Source organism: Vulpes lagopus, chromosome 12 (assembly GCF_018345385.1).
Source record: "Vulpes lagopus strain Blue_001 chromosome 12, ASM1834538v1, whole genome shotgun sequence".
NCBI lineage: Eukaryota > Metazoa > Chordata > Mammalia > Carnivora > Canidae > Vulpes > Vulpes lagopus.
In genome coordinates, this window is record NC_054835.1 from 48,620,299 (window position 1) to 48,641,332 (window position 21,034).

At 36.9% G+C, this 21,034-nt stretch overlaps 1 protein-coding gene across 1 annotated transcript in view; it reads left to right on the forward strand.

The window, feature by feature from the left end:
* The window catches only part of CEP112 (centrosomal protein 112), a 398,072-nt gene that overhangs the window by 231,373 nt on the left and 145,665 nt on the right, over positions 1 to 21,034 (forward strand). Inside the window, exon 21 of the mRNA XM_041725032.1 lies at positions 12,265 to 12,495. Coding sequence (XP_041580966.1) covers positions 12,265 to 12,495 — 231 coding nt within the window. The remainder of the gene's footprint in view (positions 1 to 12,264; positions 12,496 to 21,034) is intronic.

Consider the following 21,034-nt stretch of genomic DNA (forward strand, 5'->3'; position numbering starts at 1 on the left):
TTTCTCTATACTCTGCAAGAGGTTATAAAGACCAGAATGATCTATCTTCTGGGAAATTTTTTTAGAACTTACTTGGAAATTATGTAAGCTTAGAGTTTTCTTTGTAGGAAGATTTTTCACTATTCTTTCAATTTACTAGTTAGATTATTTTATTTTATTTCTTATTTTTGGCAGTTTAGGTTTTCCTAGGAATCTATTTCACTTTGGTTCTCCAGTGATTGGCATAATATTTTTATGGTATGACCTTTTTAATCTGTGATGGGTTTGTAGTATTTTTTTAAATTTTAGTAACTATCTCTTTTTTTCCAGGTAATATTGCCACAGCTTTATTTTCAGCCCCAATATTGTTTATTTGTGCCTTCTTTCTTGTTTCCTTTATCAGTCTTACCAGAAATTGTTTAATTTCTTAAATTGGCTTTTTATTAACAATTGGACTTTTAAAAATAGATAGCATGTTGTGGCTACATATTTCCTTCACTTTAGTTTCATCTTTCAGGATTTGGTAAATAATATTTTCATTATCAGTCATTTCTGAGAATTTTAATTTAAATGTTATAAATTTATTTTTATTAGGAAATATGTTAACATCAATCAATTTAAAAGTTACAAAAATAGATACAGTAAAATATCTCCCATGCACCCGACTGTTGGCACTAACTCCCTCATGACTATCTAAAACAGTACAAATGGAAAAAAAAATGTTTTTGGTCTTCTTCCAGAAATCAATTCTAAGTACTTTAGTTTTTATCTTAATTTCATTTTGAACTATAAGGTATTTCTTTCTTTATTTTAGAAAGAGAATGTGGTGGGTGGGTGGGCAAAGGGAGAGGGAAAGAGAGAATCTTAAGCAGACTCCAAACCCAGCACAGAGAGAGCCAACACAGGACTTCATTTCACTTCCCTGAGATCATGACCTGAGCCAAAATTAAGGATCATACACTTAACCAACTGAGTCACTTAGGCGTCCTGAGACATGAGTTACTTAAAGTGTATATTTAAAATTTTGAAGTATGTAGGGAATTATTTTGGTTTTGTTGTTACTATTTTTGTCATGGTTCCAAATTTAATTGCAATCATGTTGAAGAATGGTTTTTGATACCACCATTGTTTTTGCAGTATGTTGACATTTAGGTTTTATGCTTGTATGTGTGTGTGTGTGAGGAGAGAGAGAGAGAGAGAGAAAGAGAAAGAGAGAGAAGAGAGAGAGAGAGATGAAATCTACTAGAATGGTGAATTTTTCCATTTTCCCCTGTAGTTCCATTAAATTTGTTGTATATATAATCTGAGTTTGTTTTATCACATGTATATAGTTTAGATGTGTCTCTTTGGTGAATGAAATCTTTAAAAATAATAATTTAATGATACTCTATTTTGACAGTATCTTTGGTTAATATTTTACTGGCATAACTTTTTCCATTTCCTTAGTTTCAGTTTCTTCATGTCTTCAGTATGTCTCATTCATCATATGGATGAATTTTGATTTGTTTTAAAAATCTGAACTATCATACTCTTTTAGGTAGTAATTTTGGTCCATTTACACTTGTTGCAATTATTAATAGACCTTACTTTTTTCATCTTTCCCCCTTTTTTCTATGCTTCTTTCTTACCCTTTTTAAAATAGATTTTATTTTAAAAACATTTTTAGATTTAGAGAAATTGAGAAGATAATATAAAAAGCTCCCATATGCCTTGTACCCAGTTTCCCCTATTACTAAGATCTCATATTAGTATGATACATTGTATATAACTATGCACCAATATTGATATATCATCTTTAACTAAAATCCATACCTTATTCAGATTTGCTTAGTTTTTAACCTAATGTCGTTTTTTTGGTTCCAGGATCCCATCTAGAATATCACATTACATTTAGTTGTTATCTCTCCTTAGTCTCCTCTGCTATGATAATTTGTCAGATTTTCCTTACTTTTGAGGACTTTGACAGTTTTGAGGAGTAACCATTAGGAATTTGTAAAATACCCTTCATTATAATTTGGAATTCTTCTGCAAGGAAGATTTGTTTTATTCTCCCTCATTTTATTAATTTATTAAATTATTTATAGAGTATGTTTTCATGGATATTTATTTTATTCTTTGGATATAATCTAATCTTTTTTTCTCAAATTGTTCCAGCATTGGCCATTGAGAGGTCTGTCAGTTGGTTCCTGTATCAGCTGGTTCCATCCAGCGAGATGTTTGGATTCATCTTATGTATTTCCTGCCCATTCTTAGAATCAGTCATCTGTCCAAGGGCCACTGGTTCCTTTTATTGAAGAATGGTACTAGAACCCAATATCTGGATGTTTGGTGTACTTGTTGCTACTGGGATGTAATTTACTGAATGTATTCTGTTTTTCCCTCACTTTGCCTGCTTTTAAGTTCTTCTCTTTGTCTTTTGTGTTCTGCCATTTCATTACCTAATATATAGTGTGGAGCTCCCTTCCTTCCTTCCTTCCTTCCTTCCTTCCTTCCTTCCTTCCTTCCTTCTTTCCTTCCTTTTTTATCCTGGTTGATATTTATTCTACTCACTATTTCTGTGGATTTTTGCTTTTTCCCATTCAGGAAAATTTTCAGTCATTTTTACATATGCTTTGTATCTTCTCTTCTCTGTCCCCTCCTTCTGGAACTCTAGACATATGTTAGATATTTTTATTTTACCTTCCATAGCTTTAAACATCTCACTTATAGTTATTGTCTTCTGATACTAATATGTTGTATCCCTAGTAATTTATTAAGATCTTCCTTCTCTTTCATTACTTTTTGCGTCTGCTATGTTTAAACTGCTTTAACCCATCAATTCTATCTTTTATTCAAAAACCTTATTTTTTGGAATTTATATTTGTTTTTTTCCCCTCAAATCTAGCAATTTTTGCTTAATCTCTTCTGATTTACTAATTTTGTGATTCCATCTTTTGTTTTTTAAAAATATTTAAGACATAATTATTTTATCTTATTTTCTGATAATTCTCATATTTGAAGTGCTTGTCAGTGGAAACCTATTTTTGCTGACTCATACCAATGATGTTTTGTTTTTTTTTTTCTGGATTAAGTAATTTTTCTACTATGAGCTCATTTTTGGTTTATCTTAATTTATGGAAAACTTGGAGACATTAAACCAAAGAAGCTTTTCTCCAGAGGGAATTTGTTTTAGCTTCAGGCAGGAGTAAATAACACTATGGAACTGGAACCACTTTAGGCCTATTCTAGGCTCTCTGACTTAATTCTGTGGAATCATGTTCAGCTCCCATATCCCTTGTCCCTGAAGCTGCAGTACCAATAAGGACATTTGTCTTCAAAGATGTCTTGCCTTTTGGGTATGCTTACTGCTCATTATCCTATTTTTGGCCCATGTAGTTTATATATGTGTGATTTTTGTTTTGTTTGGTTTTCCCTTTGGATTTTTCCCTTACTTCCTATGAGCAAAGAAAGAAAACATTGTATTTTATACAGAATCTAGTTGTTTCATCTCGAGAGGGCCTCTCAGAATATCTAATTACCAAACTACCTGAAATAACCATCCTAAACCACCAATATTCCTGTCTCTTCCTTGCCTTCAACACACATTTAGTTGTTTAGCCCTTTTAATTCTACTTCTGAAATTGTATCACCCATTCTTGTCTGCTGGCCTTCTCCTCCCTGGTATCTCTAACCCATGATAGAAACCCATTCCACTTTAATCTTTCTTAATACAAATTCAGTGGTATTTCTTCTCTTACTATCCCCATGTACTCCTCTCTAGCATCCAGTTGAGGCATCTTATTGGTCTTCCAGTGCCTTGGTTTAATATCTTCAATGTGTGCAGCAAATCTCTCTTTTCTGAGATTTCCCCTATCCTTTGATGTTCTGTTTTTCTTCTTCTGTGCAACTCATTCTTTCTGCCTGAAATGTCCTATATTTGTCCCTGACCCCAAGTGGTACTAATTTGTCTCTTAAAGTCCACCTCAGATGCATTCAATTTTATTCAGTTTTCCAGAATTCTTCCTAGCTCAAAAAAAAACTGTTCCCTCTTTTGAACTTTTATGGCACTTTGTCTTCTCTTCTGACTCTATGCTGTGTGTGTGTGTGTGTGTGTGTGTGTGTGTAGCTTATATATCACAGCCGAAAGTCTTTAGGAAAATTTTTTTTCTAGAAGTCACTTACAATGGCTTCTACATCATAGATGCTAACAAATAGTGAATTATATATAATTATAAATTAAAGAGTAGCACATTGGAAATATTTCAGCCAGTAGTGGTGATTGCTCATAAACTTTCTGTGAAAGTACAGAGTAACCTAATACATCAACAACTTATTAATGTATTTTTATTCCAAGACTACCTATAGAATAATTTTTCAATTTGCAACATAGTCCAAATGATTCTTTCTTAACCATGAATGTGTTCCCAACTTAGCTACATTTTGCTTTCATAATTTGTATTTTTAAATTTTGTTTGGGACTGCTTTGATGATAATCCTGGCAATCCATAATCATTTATTAGGTGTTTCAAACTCTCAATTCTTCTGCCAAATTATCAGATTCAGGGTGGTTTCAAGAGTCATTAGCTTTCCAAGGAAATTGGTGTGTATGTTTAGTGTTTTGGTGGGGTTTATTGTAATTCATTTTTTTGTTATAAAATACACATAACATAAAATTTACCATCTTAACCATTTTGAAGTGTTCAACTTAGTGGCATTAAATACATTCACATTGTTGTGCACCCATCACCACATCCATCCCCAGAACTCTTATAAAATTCAAACTCTATGCCCTTTAAACCGTAATCCCCCATTCCTTCCCCCAGCCCCTAGCAACCACTATTCTACTTTCTGTCTTTATGATTCTGACTACCTTAAGCACCTCAAGTAAGTGGAATCAACAGCATTTGTCTTTTGGTGAGTGGCTTATTTCACTTAGCATAATGTCCTCAAGGTTCATCCATGTTGTAGCATAAGGCAGAATTTTCCTTCTTCCTTTAGGCTGAATAATATTGCTTCGTATGCAGAGACCACACTTTGCTTATCCATTTATCTGTTGATGGACATTTGGGTTGCTTCCATGTTTTCTGGTCTGTATGTTTTTAACTGTTAATTAAAATCAGCTTGATTAAAAGTTGTCCTTACAAAACATTATATGGTCTCATTCATTTGGGGAATATAAAAAATAGTGAAAGGGATTATAGGGGAAAGGAGAAAAAATGAGTGGGAAATATCAGTGAGGGAGACAGAACATGAGAGACTCCTAACTGGGAAACGAACAAGGGGTGGTGGAAAGGGAGATGGACGGGGGTTAGGGTGACTGGGTGACAGGCACTGAGGGGGGCACTTGACGGGATGAGCACTGGGTGTTATGCTATACGTTGGCAAATTGAACTCCAATAAAAAGAGTTGTCCTTACAGTGTTTCCTACAGATACAACCTTTATTAATTTGTAAAATTTCTTTGTAATTCTACTCTTTTATATCAGTCAGACAGATGAAGCTTTCTAGCTCACTATTTATAATATTAAAGAAAAATGAACACATCTATTCTAGATTGATCTTGGCAGTTCCATCACTGTAGTTATCAGCACATGCTAAGGACTGAAATATTAAATACCCCAGGGAAGTCTTCAGCATTAGATTCTTTCATTTAATGTTTATTTCTTCCATAATTAGTTGATACATTTTTCATTATAGTTTTTCTGTTTGAAAACCATCATTGGACTAGTTCCAGTTTATACCAATGTGCCAGCAATTTAAAATACCGTCCTTAAATTATCATCACATTCCTAGTCAACTAATGAAAATATACAAAATTATGAAGTACAGCAGTAGCAAGGGTGTGGAGAAACAGGTCCATGTATCCATATTGTTCACACTAGAAATGGATTGTTTCTGTAGAACAATCTGGAAAAAAAAGTTAGAAAGCTATTCTTTTGACCAAAGAATTTTGATAATATAACCTAAAAGCAAAATACCAGTGTAATTTATTCATAGATGTCTCATATATAATAATGACTAATTGGAAAAAAGACAAATATCTCAGAATAATATGATTAAGTAAATTACAATATCCTGCAATGATGAAATATCAAAGAGCCACTAAAAGTGACAAATACACTAATAAAAAGGCAATGAAGAAGTAAAATTAGGTATAGGAAAAGGCAAAGTAAGACCCAGACAGTGATGATCCATTAAAAATATTTTTGCGTACTTTGACAAAGATAGAAATTGAGTTTGAGTTGGTGTCAGTGGTTTTGGAAAGCAAACTTTTATGCTCATTTTTTATTTTTAATAAAGACATTATGACCTTGCAACTGTGGGAGGCAATGTTGTTCTAATCATAGTGAAAACTAGAGGTTAGAGGTGCACAATAAGAATAAATTAATAAAATACAGTAAGTTTCATTCTTTATAAAAAATTCTTACTAGTTTGATACAGTATAGTATGTGATAAAAACAAAGGCTTTCAAATCAGACTAACTTAGATAAAATCTTTGCATGTCTCTTTGTCTTGGACTACATGTCTTAGTCTGTTTTGGCTTCTATAACAAAATACCACAGGCTGGGTGACTTATAAATAACAGAAATTCATTTGTCACAGTTCTGGAAGCTGGGAAGTCAAAGATCAAGGCACCAGCATGGTTGTGTTCTGATGAGGACCCTCTTCTTGGTTCATAGCTAGTACTTTCTCACTGTATCCTCACATGGTGGAAAGGGCAAGGGATCTCTTAGTTCCTTTTGAAAAGGCACTAATCCCATTTTATAAAGGCACTAATTACATCCTAAAGACCCAAGATGACCTGTGTCCTTAAAAGAAGAGGAAAATTTGGATCCAGAGACACAAACACACAAAAAAGCCATTTGAAGTTGGAGCAGAGATTGGAATGATGTGTCTACAAACCAAAGGAATACCAAGGATTGCAAGCAGAAATGAGAAACTAGAAGGGAGGCGTGGAACAGATTCTCTCTCAGCCTTCAGAAGGAATCATCCCTGCCAGCACCTTGATCTCAGACTACTAATCTCTAGAACTGTGAGAGAGTAGTTGGCTGTTGCATTAAGCCACCTAGTTTGGGGTACTTGTGATCGCAGCCTCAGGAAACTAATATGCCCCATATATTTGAGAATTAAGAAATATGCTTCTAAATGGTTTATATAAATAAACTATTTATATAAACAAACCAGAAAATAATAAAGGAAGTTAAATATTTTGAGCTGAATGATAATACCATATATCTACACCTGAGAGATTAAACTGATACAGTAGTTGGAGGCGGATTATAGTCTTAACTCAATAAATCAGAAAAGAAGAAAGTGTGGGGGTGACTGGGTGATGGGCACTGAGGGGGGCACTTGATGGGATGAGCACTGGGTGTTATTCTATATGTTGGCAAATTGAACACCAATAAAAAATAAATTTATTTTAAAAAAAAGACAAGAAGAAAGTATAAAGATAAATGAGTTAGGGACACCTGAGTGGCCCAGCAGTTGAGCATCTGCCTTTGGCTCACAGCATGATCCCAGGGTCCTGGGATTGAGTCCCACATCAGGCTCCTTACATGGAGCCTGCTTCTCCCTCTACCTGTGTCTCTGCCTCTCTCACTGAGTCTCTGATGAGTAAGTAAATAAAATCTTTTTTTTTTTTTAGTAATTTTTTTGTTTTGTATATTTTTTGATTTGCCAACACATAGCATAACACTCAGTGCTCATAACACTCAGTGCTCATCCTGTCAAGTGCCCCCCTCAGTGCCAATCAACCAGTCACCCCATCCCCCTGCCCACCTCCCCTTCCACTACCCCTTGTTCGTTTCCCAGAGTTAGGAGTTTCTCATGTTCTGTGACCCTCTCTGATAATTACCACTCATTTTTTCTCCTTTCCCCTTTATTCCCTTTCACTATTTTTTATATTCCCTGAATGAATGAGACCATATAATGTTTGTCCTTCTCCGATTGACTTACTTCACTCAGCATAATACCCTCCAGTTCTATCCACGTCGAAGCAAATGGTGGGTATTTGCCGTTTCTAATGGTTGAGTAATATTCCACTGTATACATAGACCACATCTCCTTTATCCATTCATCTTTCGATGGACACCGAGGCTCCTTCCAGTTTGGCTATTGTGGACACTGCTGCTATAAACATTGGGGTGCAGGTGTCCTGGCGTTTCACTGCATCTGTATCTTTGGGGTAAATTGCCAGCAGTGCAATTGCTGGTTCGTAGGGTAGCTATATGTTGAACCCTTTGAGGAACCTCCACACAGTTTTCCAGAGTGGCTGTACCAGTTCACATTCCCACCAACAGTGCAAGAGGGTTCCCCTTTCTCCACATCCACTCCAACATTTCTTGTTTCCTGTCTTGTTAATTTTCATCCTTCTTACTGGTGTGAGGTGGTATCTCATTGTGGTTTTGACTTGTATTTCCCTGATGGCAAGTGGTGCGGAGCATTTTCTCATGTGCTTGTTGGCCATGTGTATGTCTTCTTTGGTGAAATTTCTGTTCATGTCTTTTGCCCATTTCATGATTGGATTGTTTGTTTCTTTGCTATTGAGTTTAATAAGTTCTTTATAGATCTTGGATACTAGCCCTTTATCTGATATGTCATTTGCAAATATCTTTTCCCATTCTGTAGATTGTCTTTAGTTTTGTTGACTGTTTCTTTTGCTGTGCAGAAGTTTTTATCCTGATGAAGTCCCAATAGGTCACTTTTGCTTTCATTTCCCTTGCCTTCACAGATATATCTCACAAGAAGTTGCTGTGGCCAAGTTCAAAAAGGGTGTTGCCTGTGTTCTCCTCTAGGATTTTGATGGATTCTTGTCTCACATTTAGATCTTTCATCCATTTTGAGTTTATCTTTGTGTATGATGTAAGAGAATGGTCTAGTTTCATTCTTCTGCATGTGGATGTCCAATTTTCCCAGCACCATTTATTGAAGATACTGTCCTTTTTCCAGTGGATAGTCTTTCCTGCTTTGTCGACTATTAGTTGACCATAGAGTTGAGGGCCCATTTCAGGTTCTCTGTTCTGTTCCATTGATCTATGTGTCTGTTTTTGTGCCAGTACCACACTGTCTTGATGACCACAGCTTTGTAGTACAACCTGAAATCCAGCATTGTGATGCCCCTGGCTCTGGTTTTCTTTTTCAATATTCCCCTGGCTATTCAGGGTCTTTTCTGATTCCACACAAAGCTTAAGATAATTTGTTGCAACTCTGAAGAAAGTCCACGGTATTTTTATAGGAATTGCATTAAATGTGTAAATTGCCCTGGGTAGCATTGACATTTTCACAATATTAATTCTTCTAATCCGTGAGTATGGAATAGTTTTCCATCTCTTTGTGTCTTCCTCAATTTCTTTCAGAAGGGTTCTATAGTTTTTAAGGTATAGATCCTTTACCTCTTTAGTTAGGTTTATTCCTAAGTATCTTATGCTTTTGGGTGCAATTGTAAAAGGGATTGAGTCCTTCATTTCTCTTTCTTCAGTTTCATTGTTAGTGTATAGAAATGCCATTGATTTCTGGGCATTGATTTTGTATCCTGCCACACTGCCAAATTGCTATATGAGTTCTAGCAGTCTTGGGGTGGAGTCTTTTGGGTTTTCTATGTACAGTATCATGACAACTGCAAAGAGGGAGAGTTTGACTTCTTTGCCAATTTGAATGCCTTTTATTTCTTTTTGTTGCCTTATTGCTGAGGCTAGGACTTCTAGTACTATGTTGAATAGCAGTGGTGAGAGTGGACATCCCTGTTGTGTTCCTGATCTTAGAGGAAAGGCTCCCATGAGAATGATATTTGCTGTGGGCTTTTCATAGATGGCTTTTAAGATGCTGAGGAACGTTCCCTCTATCCCTACACTCTGAAGAGTTTTGATCAGGAATGGATGCTGTATTTTGTCAAATGCTTTTCTCTGCATCTATTGAGAGGATCATATGGTTCTTGGTTTTTCTCTTGTTGATATGATCTATCATGTTGATTGCTTTATGAGTGTTGAACCAGCCTTCCATTCTGGGGATAAATCCCACTTGTCATGGTGAATAATCTTCTTAATGTACTGTTGGATCCTATTGGCTAGTATCTTCTTGAGAATTTTTGCATCTGTGTTCATCAGGGATATTGGTCCATAATCCTCCTTTTTGGTGGAGTCTTTGATTTTGGAATTAAGGTGATGCTGGCCTCATAAAATGAGTTTGAAAGTATTTCGTCCCTTTCTGTCTTTTGGAACAGCTTTAGTAGAATAGGTATTGTTTCTTCTTTAAATGTTTGATAGAATTCCCCTGGGAAGCCATCTGGCCCTGGACTTTTGTGTCTTGGGAGGTTTTTGATGACTGCTTCAATTTCCTCCCTGGTAATTGGCCTGTTCAGGTTTTCTATTTCTTCCTGTTCCAACTTTGGTAGTTTGTGGTTTTCCAGAAATGCGTCCATTTCTTCTAGATTGCCTAATTTATTGGCATATAGCTGCTCATAATATGTTTTTAAAATCATTTGTATTTCCTTGGTATTGGTTGTGATCTCTCCTTTGTCATTCGTGATTTTATTAATTAGAGTCTTTTTGTCTTTTGTTTTTAGTATGGCTGGCTAATGGTTTATCTATCTTATTAATTCTTTCAAAGGACCAACTCCTGGTTTTGTTGATCTGTTCCACAGTTCTTCTGGTCTCTGTTTCACTGAGTTCTGCTCGAATCTTTATTAACTCTCTTCTTCTGCTTAGTGTAGGTTTTATTTGCTGTTCTTTCTCCAGTTCCTTTAGGTGTGAGGTTAGCTTGTGTATTTGAGTTTTTTCCAATTTTTTGAGGGATGCTTATATTGCAATGTATTTCCCTCTTAGGTCTGCTTTTGCTGTATCCCAAAGATTTTGAACGGTTGTATCTTCATTTTCATTAGTTTCCATGAATCTTTTTATTTTTTTTTTTTTTCCATGAATCTTTAATTCTTCTCTAATTTCCTGGTTGACCCTTTCATCTTTTAGCAGGATGCTCTTTAACCTCCACATGTTTTTGAGTTTCTTCCAAATTTCTTCTTGTGATTGAGTTCAAGTTTCAAAGCATTATGGTCTGAAAATATGCGGGGGACAATCCCAATCTTTTGATATTGGTTGAGACCTCATTTGTGGCCCAGTATGTGGTCTATTCTGGAGAAAGTTCCATGTGCACTTGAGAAGAATGTGTATTCAGGTGCATTCAGATGTAAAGTTATGTAAATATCTGTGAAATCCATCCGGTCCAGTGTATCATTTAAAGTTCTTGTTTCTTTGGAGATGTTGTGCTTAGAATATCTGTATTTGCAGAAAGTGCTGTGTTGAAGTCTCCCAGTATTAGAGTATTATTATCTAAGTATGTCTTTACTTTGGTTATTAATTGATTGATATACTTAGCAGCTCCCACATTAGGGGCATAAATATTCTTGATTGTTAGGTCCTCTTGTGGGATAGATCCTTTAAGTATGATTATAGTGTCCCTCTTCATCTCTTACTACAGTCTTTGGGATAAACTTTAATTTATCTGATATGAGGATTGGTACCTCAGCTTTCTTTTGAGGACCATTTGAATGATAAATGGTTCTCCAACCTTTCATTTTCAGGCTGTAGGTGTCCTTAGGTCTAAAATGAGTCTCTAGTAGACAGCAAATAGATGGATCTTGCTTTTTTATCCAGTCTGAAACCCTGTGTCTTTTGATGGGATCATTTAGCCCATTCACATTCAGAGTTACTATTGAAAGATATGAATTTAGTGTCATCATAATACCTATTCGGTCCCTGTTTTTGTGAATTATTTCTTTGGGCTTCCTCTTTCTTTTACAGAGTCCCCATTAATATTTCTTGCAGAGCTGGTTAGGTGGTCTAAATAAATAAAATCTTCTAAAAAAATGTGTTAAATACTGAAAATAAATAAAGAGAAGGAATATAAAGTAAACCCAAGAATGTAGAATGCATCATGAAGTAAGATCTGATATCAATGAAATAAAAACAAAAATACCATAGCAAATACTAGATGAATCTTTGAACATAATGTTGAATATTTGAAAAAGCACATTGCACGAGAATACATTTACATAGTACTCCATTTACATAGATATTTGAAGCAAATAAAACTAAACATGTTGTATACAGTAACACATTCTAGGTAGAATTTATGTCTAAGCTAGGAGGGAATGGCATGGGATAGAAGAATAAGTGATGAGGGTAAGGAAAGAGGGAAGGAAGGAGAGAGAAAGGAAGGAAAGCGTGAACTTGTATGTTAACCTTTTGCGATTCTCCTTTTATGATTTTTCCCATTCATATCCTCTACCCATTTTTCTATTTTTAAACACAAGGTTATTGCTGACATGGAGGCCCAAGTTCATAAGCTGAGAGAAGAGCTGATTCACGTGAACTCCCAGCGGAAACAGCAGCTAGTAGAGCTCGGTCTCCTTCGTGAAGAGGAAAAACAAAGAGCTGCGAGGGACCACGAGACTGCTGTCTACAAACTGAAGGCTGAGTCAGAAAAGATGAAGATGGAGCTGAAAAAGACTCATGCTGCTGAGACAGAAGTGACTTTGGAAAAGGTGAGCTATCTAGCTGAGTTTGTGCAGGCCTCTGAAACCTGTCCTTGGACCACACTGCTGCCACCTTGCACCTAATCTCGAAAAGGTGGTAGGCATAGAACTACTCCAGAAATTTACCAACTGTTCAAATGAGCAATTTAAGTATCTTGCTATATGTTTAAGCTCCAAAAAAATAATCCAGGGAGTTAGATTTCCTATTTTCCCTTAATGTCCATGGAGAGGATAGTGTGGAATATCCCATTCCACAATGATTAAATGCACATTGTGATAAAACAATCTATAATATTGTCCAATATTGTACTGAGTAGGCATATTTGGGCTATAGCCCTAAGTTTTCCTAGGTTAAGTCTAGGTTTCAGATCTTTCTTCAGTTTTCTAATAGTCATTTCTCTATTTCACAATCTTTTGTAACTTTGTAACAGCATAATGTAAATGATGACATAGTTTCCCAGATTACTATTTCAAATTAAGGAAAGTTTCTTTTGAATTGATACATTTTTGAAATATATGTCAATATAATGTTTGCACATCTTGGGTTGACTGAATTTCCAGGTACAATCTCAAATATTCTTTCAATGTTCTAGAAAGGAAGAAACTTTTTAATTGGGTAGTAAATGTGAATTGCTATTAATCATAGCAACTATCAATTGCTTCTTTAGTTCCTTTAGACCAATCTAATCTTGAGATCAAAGAACTTGAAAATGGTAATCTAAGAATCTTCCAGTTCTGCTTACTTTTTTTCACCTTTTCTTCATCTTTAAATGTTATGCCTTCATAAAACACACACCACCATTCTAAGCACTGCTCCATTGGTTTTACATGGATTGTGATCCTAAGGTGCTTCTTTTATAGTATCTTAATTTATCTGAGACTCAGATTTCAGCAGACTTTGCCCTTGGCAGCATAGTTCTGAACCCAGAAATAGATAAGAAGAAAATTCTAAAGAGGCAGAAGTGAGCCTGGCTTCTTAGAGGAAAGCAAGAAGGCTGATATGGCCAGAAATGGAGGCCAAGGAGAAGGAGGAGGAAGAGAAGGAAGTAATGAAGTCAGGGAAGAAACCTCAGGGGATGAACCTCAGGGTTTTTGCTCTGACTCTCTGGGAGTCACAGGTTTTGAGCAGTGAAGTAGAATGTGTTGGTTCACATTTGAATAGGATCTCTCTGCCTGCTGAGAAGAGACTGAATTGAGGACAAGGAAGGAAGTAGGGAGACTAGTTAAAAGGCCACTGCCAGAACTTAGACCAGTTGACAGAGGCTCTGCCTGGGCAACAGTCGCCAAGGGTGAAACCTGATGAGAGTCAGATTAGTTTCTAAAGGTGGAACTGATGGCATCCTCTATTGGTTTTGATGTGAGGCGGAAGACAGAAAGAGAGAGGCATGCTGTTGAGCAGTCAAGGGTGATTCCGAGGAGACTTGCTGGAGCCAGTGGACCAATGGAGTCAGCTTTCTGGCAGCTGAAGGAAGATGGCTGAAGCAGGAGGCGGGGCCGCTGGCGGTGGGTTCCAGTTGAGATGCCTTTTACACATCTTAGAAAAGTTCCTTATCTGGACAGTTTTACCCTCCGACGATAGCAGATCAGTGAGACTGATGAAGAGTGAAATTAGTATTCTCTCTGTTGACTCTTTTTTTTTTTTAAGACTTATTTATATATTTTAGAGGGAGAGCATGTGCAAGCAGGGGGGAGGGCAGAGGGAGAGGGAGACAAGCGGACTCCATACTGAGCAAAGAACCCCATGCAAGGCTCCATCCCAGGACCCTGAGGCAAAAATCACATATTGAATGCTCAAATGACAGAGCCCCCCAGGCACCCCTCTCTCTGGCGACTCTTATCATGCCTTGCCTTGGCTCCATTTGTCTCTGCCAACAGCTCGAGGTATTTCTAAATGTTCTTAAATGGCATGTGTACCAGTGCACACTAATTTAAGGAAATTGGACATAACAAAGCCAGACTTATAGAACATACAAGTTTGGCCTTAATTTTCTTTCATTATATATTCACATTTCAAATGTGTCTCTTTAGTAGAAGATTAACTTTTTCCAGTATAGGTTTATATGTGTTGTAACTAATTAGCAGGTTACAGAAAATGAAAAAAAAAAAAAATCAGTATTAGAAACCATTAGTGATTCATTTGGTAAACATTTCTGGAAACTCTTCTATAACCCAGAAAGGCATTATCCCAGACACTGTGGGGATACACAGGAAAAAGATAAAAAAGGCACTGTTCTCAAGGAATCATAAAATAATAGTGACGCCAAGACATACACACGTACAAAAATGACTATGATGCAAGGTGGAGTGTGAATTGGGGGAAATTATTCCTATTAAGGTAATGAGGGAAAATTAACTGGAAGAGATGTTGCTTTTACTAGATATCAGTAATAGATATGCAAGATGGCATTCTAAGCCAAAGGAATAACAACAGCAAGAGCAAACAAAGCCATTTACATGCATGGCATAGAGGTTAATCAAAGGGAGTGATTAGTAATCAGGCTAAAAGATAGCTCGGGATCACTGAAAGTCTCCCAAACTGTAGTAGTATTTTAGCTTCATTGGGTAGACAACAAGATGCTGCTGAAAGTTGTTAAGCCCTGAATGTCAAGATTCAAGTGTTTTTTAGGAAAATCTTTCAGATGCCCTCTCAGTAGGAGTTGGTGGGGACCAGATTCACGCAGGCAGGAGGCCCCTGAGGGCATGTTTGAGGTGCTGGAGGGCAGTGAGAGCATAGCAGTGACAAAGGGGACATGTTTGAAAATCACTTCAGAAATGGCATTGATTAAAGTTGTGAGGTTGATTAGACTTGTGAAACATAACCCGACTGTTCATAAATGAGGACGGTAGAAGTCTGGTTTGGGGAGGAAGAAGGTATGTACCGCGATGAACTTGTTGGCTTTGAAGTGCCTCTGCTCTGCCCAGCTGTGATGTTCTCTAGCTGTGGAAAGAACGTTTGTAGATAATCATAAGAGAAGGCAGGACTGGAACAAACAGCTGTAAGGGTCACCCACAGAGAGGGCCTGTTCAAGAGAGGGTTACAGGAAGAAAACAGGCAGCTGTGAAGGAAGAATTTCATTGAAGAGGTCAGGGAGGAAACAGTCAAAGAAGGGTCCTCAAGGTAAGAGGAATCTGAGAAGAATGTATTTTCATGGAAACAAAGGAAGAGAATATTTAGAAAGGCGGATTTTCAAGAATGTGACAGAAAATCAGGAAGGCTGAGGGTGGAGGAAAGGTCCCGGGATTTGAAAGTGAGAAGTCATTGATGATCTTGGATAGAGCCCTGAAAGGAATACTGTGGACAGAAACAGAGTCTCAGTAGATAAGTGTGGCAGTGGAGATTCGTGAATATGTCTGGTATTAAAAGGAAGGTGTAGTTCTTAAGGGAGTATACTTTTAGGCTGAAATTGTGTTGCAGTACACAAGAAGAGATTAATGGAGAGCAATTGCTTAGTGATGCAGAGAGCCATAGACACCGGAGGGCCACCACCTGAGGCAGGAAGGTGTGGATGGAAGACCAGCACAGGCCCACCCTCACCCCTTGGCCACAGGCATCCAGCCTCAGGAGACCTTGGCCTGTTCCTGGAGTAGGCCTCATGCTCTCCTTCCTCCAGGCCTTGACACCTGCCACCCCTCTGTCTGGGATGTTCTTCCCCCAGATTTTCTGTGGCCATCTTCCTCCTCCTCACTCTGTACTGCTCCATATCCTTCCCTAACCTCTCTCTCTAAAGTTGTGTCCAGCTCTACCACCTTCAGTGGTCCCATTGTCTTCATAGCTCATCTCATTATCTGGACTCATCTTTTCATTTTTCTGATTGTTTATTTTCTATTCATCCCCATCCCCCACATTAGAATATAAGCTCTTTTAGCAGGACCTTGTCTGCCTTGTTCACTTCTGTACTGCTAGTGTTTAGAAAACTTGGCACCTGATAGGTACCCTCCTAGCATATACTGAGTGAGTGAATTATAGGAGCCATGACTTCCAAGGAGGGAGGAAGGAAGGAGAGAACTGGTAAAGATACCAGGGGGTCTGTGATGAGACTTGCAAGGACCTTCTATCTGATATCATCTATGCTTTTAGTAAAGAATAGCATTCTTATGAGTAAGGAATTATAGGAGAAGTGAAATAGCCAGGCTTTGGGCTGGGCTGGAATGTGGCTAGAAGGAAGCAGGTGTAAGGGAATTTGCCCAGATAGAATTGGAGTTCTGCAGATACAGGAGGGAGGATGGCAGCATGAGTCTGGAAGAATGGAATGCTCCTGAATTGAATGGAGAACCCAAGTAGCACAAGAAGATAGAAATGGGGTTTTAGCATGGTAGCACTTTAGCCCCCATGGTTAAAGGAGCCAGCAGGGTTCATCAGGACATAGGAACGTGTTGGCAGATGGAGAGTGGAGAAAGGGATGAGAGCATTACCTAGGCTAGTGTTCAGTGCCATGAGATTGGTTTTTGTTGAGTTGGTGGAATTAACCAATCCCAAGGTCCAATGATAAAATACAAGTGCTGAGCTCTTAATGTGAAGAGCAATTTGTATTTCTGATTGACAAATGTTTTTACTTGACTAATGAAAGGAGTTCAGCATTTCTAAGTGCAGGAAGACCTGGCTGAGTTCCCTGAAAGCAGTCCTTGTGAAATGCTGGTTTCTAAAGCCCCAGGATCATGCGTTGGCGTCTCCTCCAAAGCAGACACTGATAAATGTTGAGAAAATGAGAGAATGATGATGAACTGAGAAATTCAGCCTAGCTATGGGAATCGTAATATGAATAAATAAGACATTGGTATTGATTCATCCACATTTGATTTCAACCCATATAAATACTTTAGATGGGACAGGATACATCTTTATATTCACATCTTTATTTTTTTTTTTTAGTGTGGTAATTTCTTCCATGTTACTTAGTAAACTAAATGTATTGCATAAAATATTTTTCAGACATAGTTTTATTTTTTGTACACACATCAGTAGAGTTCTTAATATGAGAACCTGAATTAACACTAGTAAACTGGTACAGAATCCTGTTGCTGCATGTTGTGCGATTGTGAGTGCTACTTGAATTCTTCTACTGTATTTTATAAAAGGTTTAATGTTTTATCATGTTTAAATCTGCAAACTAAAATGTTTGCCAGAAGCTCAGAATCCTGTCAGAATTGAGGGGTTTAGAAATTAATTTTCTCTCATAAAATTGAGGTTCAGAGAGGCAAATAACACCAGAATAATAAATAATCTGGACAGAACATTCCCTGTGGGTCTGGGTTGTGCCAGTGGACTTACAATGTTGAGGATGTGAAGGAATCCCTGAGTCCAGACCCTACCTGTGTCTCTGTCAGCAGCAGCTCAGGCCTTGCTGACATATTCGGTGGCTTTAAAAGAAGCATGAGGGATCCCTGGGTGGCGCAGCGGTTTGGCGCCTGCCTTTGGCCCAGGGCATGATCCTGGAGACCCGGGATCGAATCCCACGTCGGGCTCCCGGTGCATGGAGCCTGCTTCTCCCTCTGCCTGTGTCTCTGCCTCTCTCTCTCTCTCTCTCTCTCTCTCTGTGTGTGTGTGTGACTATCATAAATAAACTTAAAAAATATATATATATATATATATTAAAAGAAGCATGAAATCCTCCAGCAGGTCACAAGACATGAAATAGAGATTCCAAAAGAGTCAGTGATTGACATTTGCAAAGTGAAAGCTTCTTTTCTCGCCTTTTAAAAATCTTTTTAAACCAAACTGAAACAGAGTCCACAAAAAACATGAGCCTTTGAAAAATTAGACTGTTACTAGGTGATGGTAGTGGGTCATTTTCAGAAGTTTGATTAAAACTTTGGTATTTATAATTTACCATTGTTTCAGAAATCTACTCGGTTATTTTTTAAATAACCTTTCTTGAAATAAGAAGCTATTTTAGAAAATATGGGAAACAGAGAAGTGTAAAATTTCCTGTTACTACCACCAGCTAGAGATAACCAATAGTGATAATTTAATGTATGTATAAAATAGCTATGTGAGTTTAGCGGACTGAGATCATACTAAATAAACAGTGCAGTGTTTTGCTTTTTTTGAAAAGTCATACAAAGAATATTCCAATGTCATTGGAGATTCTTTGAAAATATAGTGTTCGTTGTTTCATGATATTCCATTTTATGGATGCAGCATAGTGTATTGGAGTATTCTCTTATTTTTAAACATTTAGCTTTAAAAAAATTGCCTACATTGATGCAGAGATGAATATCTTCATATGTATATTTTTGTCAACATTTCCATTGTTTTTGTCTTAGGTTAAGATCCCAATAGAATTAGAGGGTCAGATCGCTTTTCCGAAAAGTTGTACTATTTTATATTTTCCACAACAGAATATCCATTTTATCTAGCCAATCCTTACCACTAATACTTTTCTTTAATTTTTGGTATTTTTTTGTTAAAAAAAAAATTGTTGTTCTTAATTTGCATTTTAAAAAGTGAACTTGAACATTTATAATAGATTTGTGGTGCATATATTTCATTTTCTGAGAACTGCCTGTTCACACCCTTTGTTTCTCTTCTGTTAGTGTCCTAATGTTTTTCTTATCACCTTACAGGATGAAAAAATTCTTAGCTTTGTGGCAGATATTTTTGGTGCTTGCCTTTTATTATCATTTAACTTTATGATACACAAAAGATCTTATTTGTGTTTAGTGTAAATTCATCCATCATTTCCTTTGTGAATTCTCTATTATCAGTAGTTATTTTAAGCTTCACAAAATTTGAAAACATATTAAAAATTAAATATTTAAAAATATAGGAACACATCAAACATTTTCCACACCGTACTCTACTGAGTAGAAAGCACTTGTGAAACTGACATAGCATTTACCAGCTTGGGTTCCTGGTCTGTAATTTTAATAGTGTCTGAAGGATTATACTGGAATTGTGCCAACCTGAAGTCATTAAAAGGCTTTGAGCAACAATTCAGCATCTTTTTCAAATTTAAGAAAAGCTCCATATGGCATAATTATTCAAAGCTAAGGTCATAGAAACTACTTAAACCTTTGAAATTTATAATTAAAGGATTAATATTAACTTATGAAGACATTGTCATTTTGGCTTAAAATGGATTTCTAATCTCAATTCTGTTCCCTTTGCTTTGATCTTTTCCCTGACTTTTTCCTTTGCTAAAAATATGAAGTTTTATATCCTTAAAATTTTAAATTAAATATTATCCTCAAACAGTTCAGACTTACAAAAATTGATTGACAAACAACATCCATCTCATTTTTATATAATTTCACAAATGTTGATGAACTTCAAGTTGGCATTTGCCTGTGACTGCAGCTTGATAGAATGGACCACAGTGATACATCTCAAAATAACAGTAAATTGATTCACAAAAGAAAAACATGCACAAATGACAATTTGGAAAACCATGAGTGTGTACATAATTTGAATGTGATGAACTGGTGTTCATTTATATCAAGGTTTAGAATTTTAAAGTGTCTTCAGAGTACCTCCACTGTAAACCTTCTTGGAGTGGTGAAAGCGGCTATGCCTTGTTTCATACCAAAGCTAAGACTTTTTTTGTCATTTTGACAATATCTACAAAGCAGTCAAAACCAAATATTTTATTTTATTTTATTTATTTTAAAGATTTTATTTGTTTATTTATGAGAGACACATAGAGAGAGGCAGAGACACAGGCAGAGGGAAAAGCAGGCTCCATGCAGGGAGCCCGATGTGCGACTCAATCCCGGGACTCCAGGACCATGCCTTGGGCCGAAGGCAGGAGCTAAACTGCTGAGCCACCCAGGAATCCCCCTCAAACCAAATATTTTAGTTAAATCAGTTTATGTATCTCCTATGTAACAGGAGGAATTGTGTGTTTCTTAGAGACACAGTTTTGCATCTATCCCCAGCTCTCTCCTACTTTTTGTGGTTCTGCTGTGAGGCACCTGTTTCACAATGATTCTACTAAATAAATGCTGGAATAATGTCTGGGGTGTCTGTTTATTAAACAAAAAGAGCCCCTATTGGATATTTACATCGTCAAGCTTTTACCATCCCGACCTGAATGCAGGGCTGCGGAGCTCAGTGCAGACAGCAATGGGCACTCCCTGCTGAATGCAGCTCTTGCTGTTTCCCAGAGAATCTTTTGCCGATTCTCCCTCTGCCTCTTTGCTGCATATTAAAGAGCACTTTTATTTCCTGGCAATCTGGGAGAGCAGATCAATAGCTTAACTTCAAAGTTGAGTTTTCCTAGGCTAGATAGCTATGTTTTACTTACAGAAAATTAAAAGCAGTATAGTCTATGTTAAGGCTATTTCAAAATAAAATCTAGAAGTGTAAATTTATTTTTAAAGTAAATATTTACAATTTATAAGGTCAGCCCTCCCTTGCCTTTCTCTGGCCTAACTTTCTAATATTCTAATGGCATCATTATAAATGTAAGTCCTGCCATTCACCAGAAGTTGTTGGTTTTATCCTTTAGGGTTTTCTTAAGGGAGAAAATTTCTACCTAGAACAAAGGGAAGTTATCTTAGGTCAGGGTAGCAAAAGATGGTATTTTGACTTGAGAAGCTGTTGAAAACG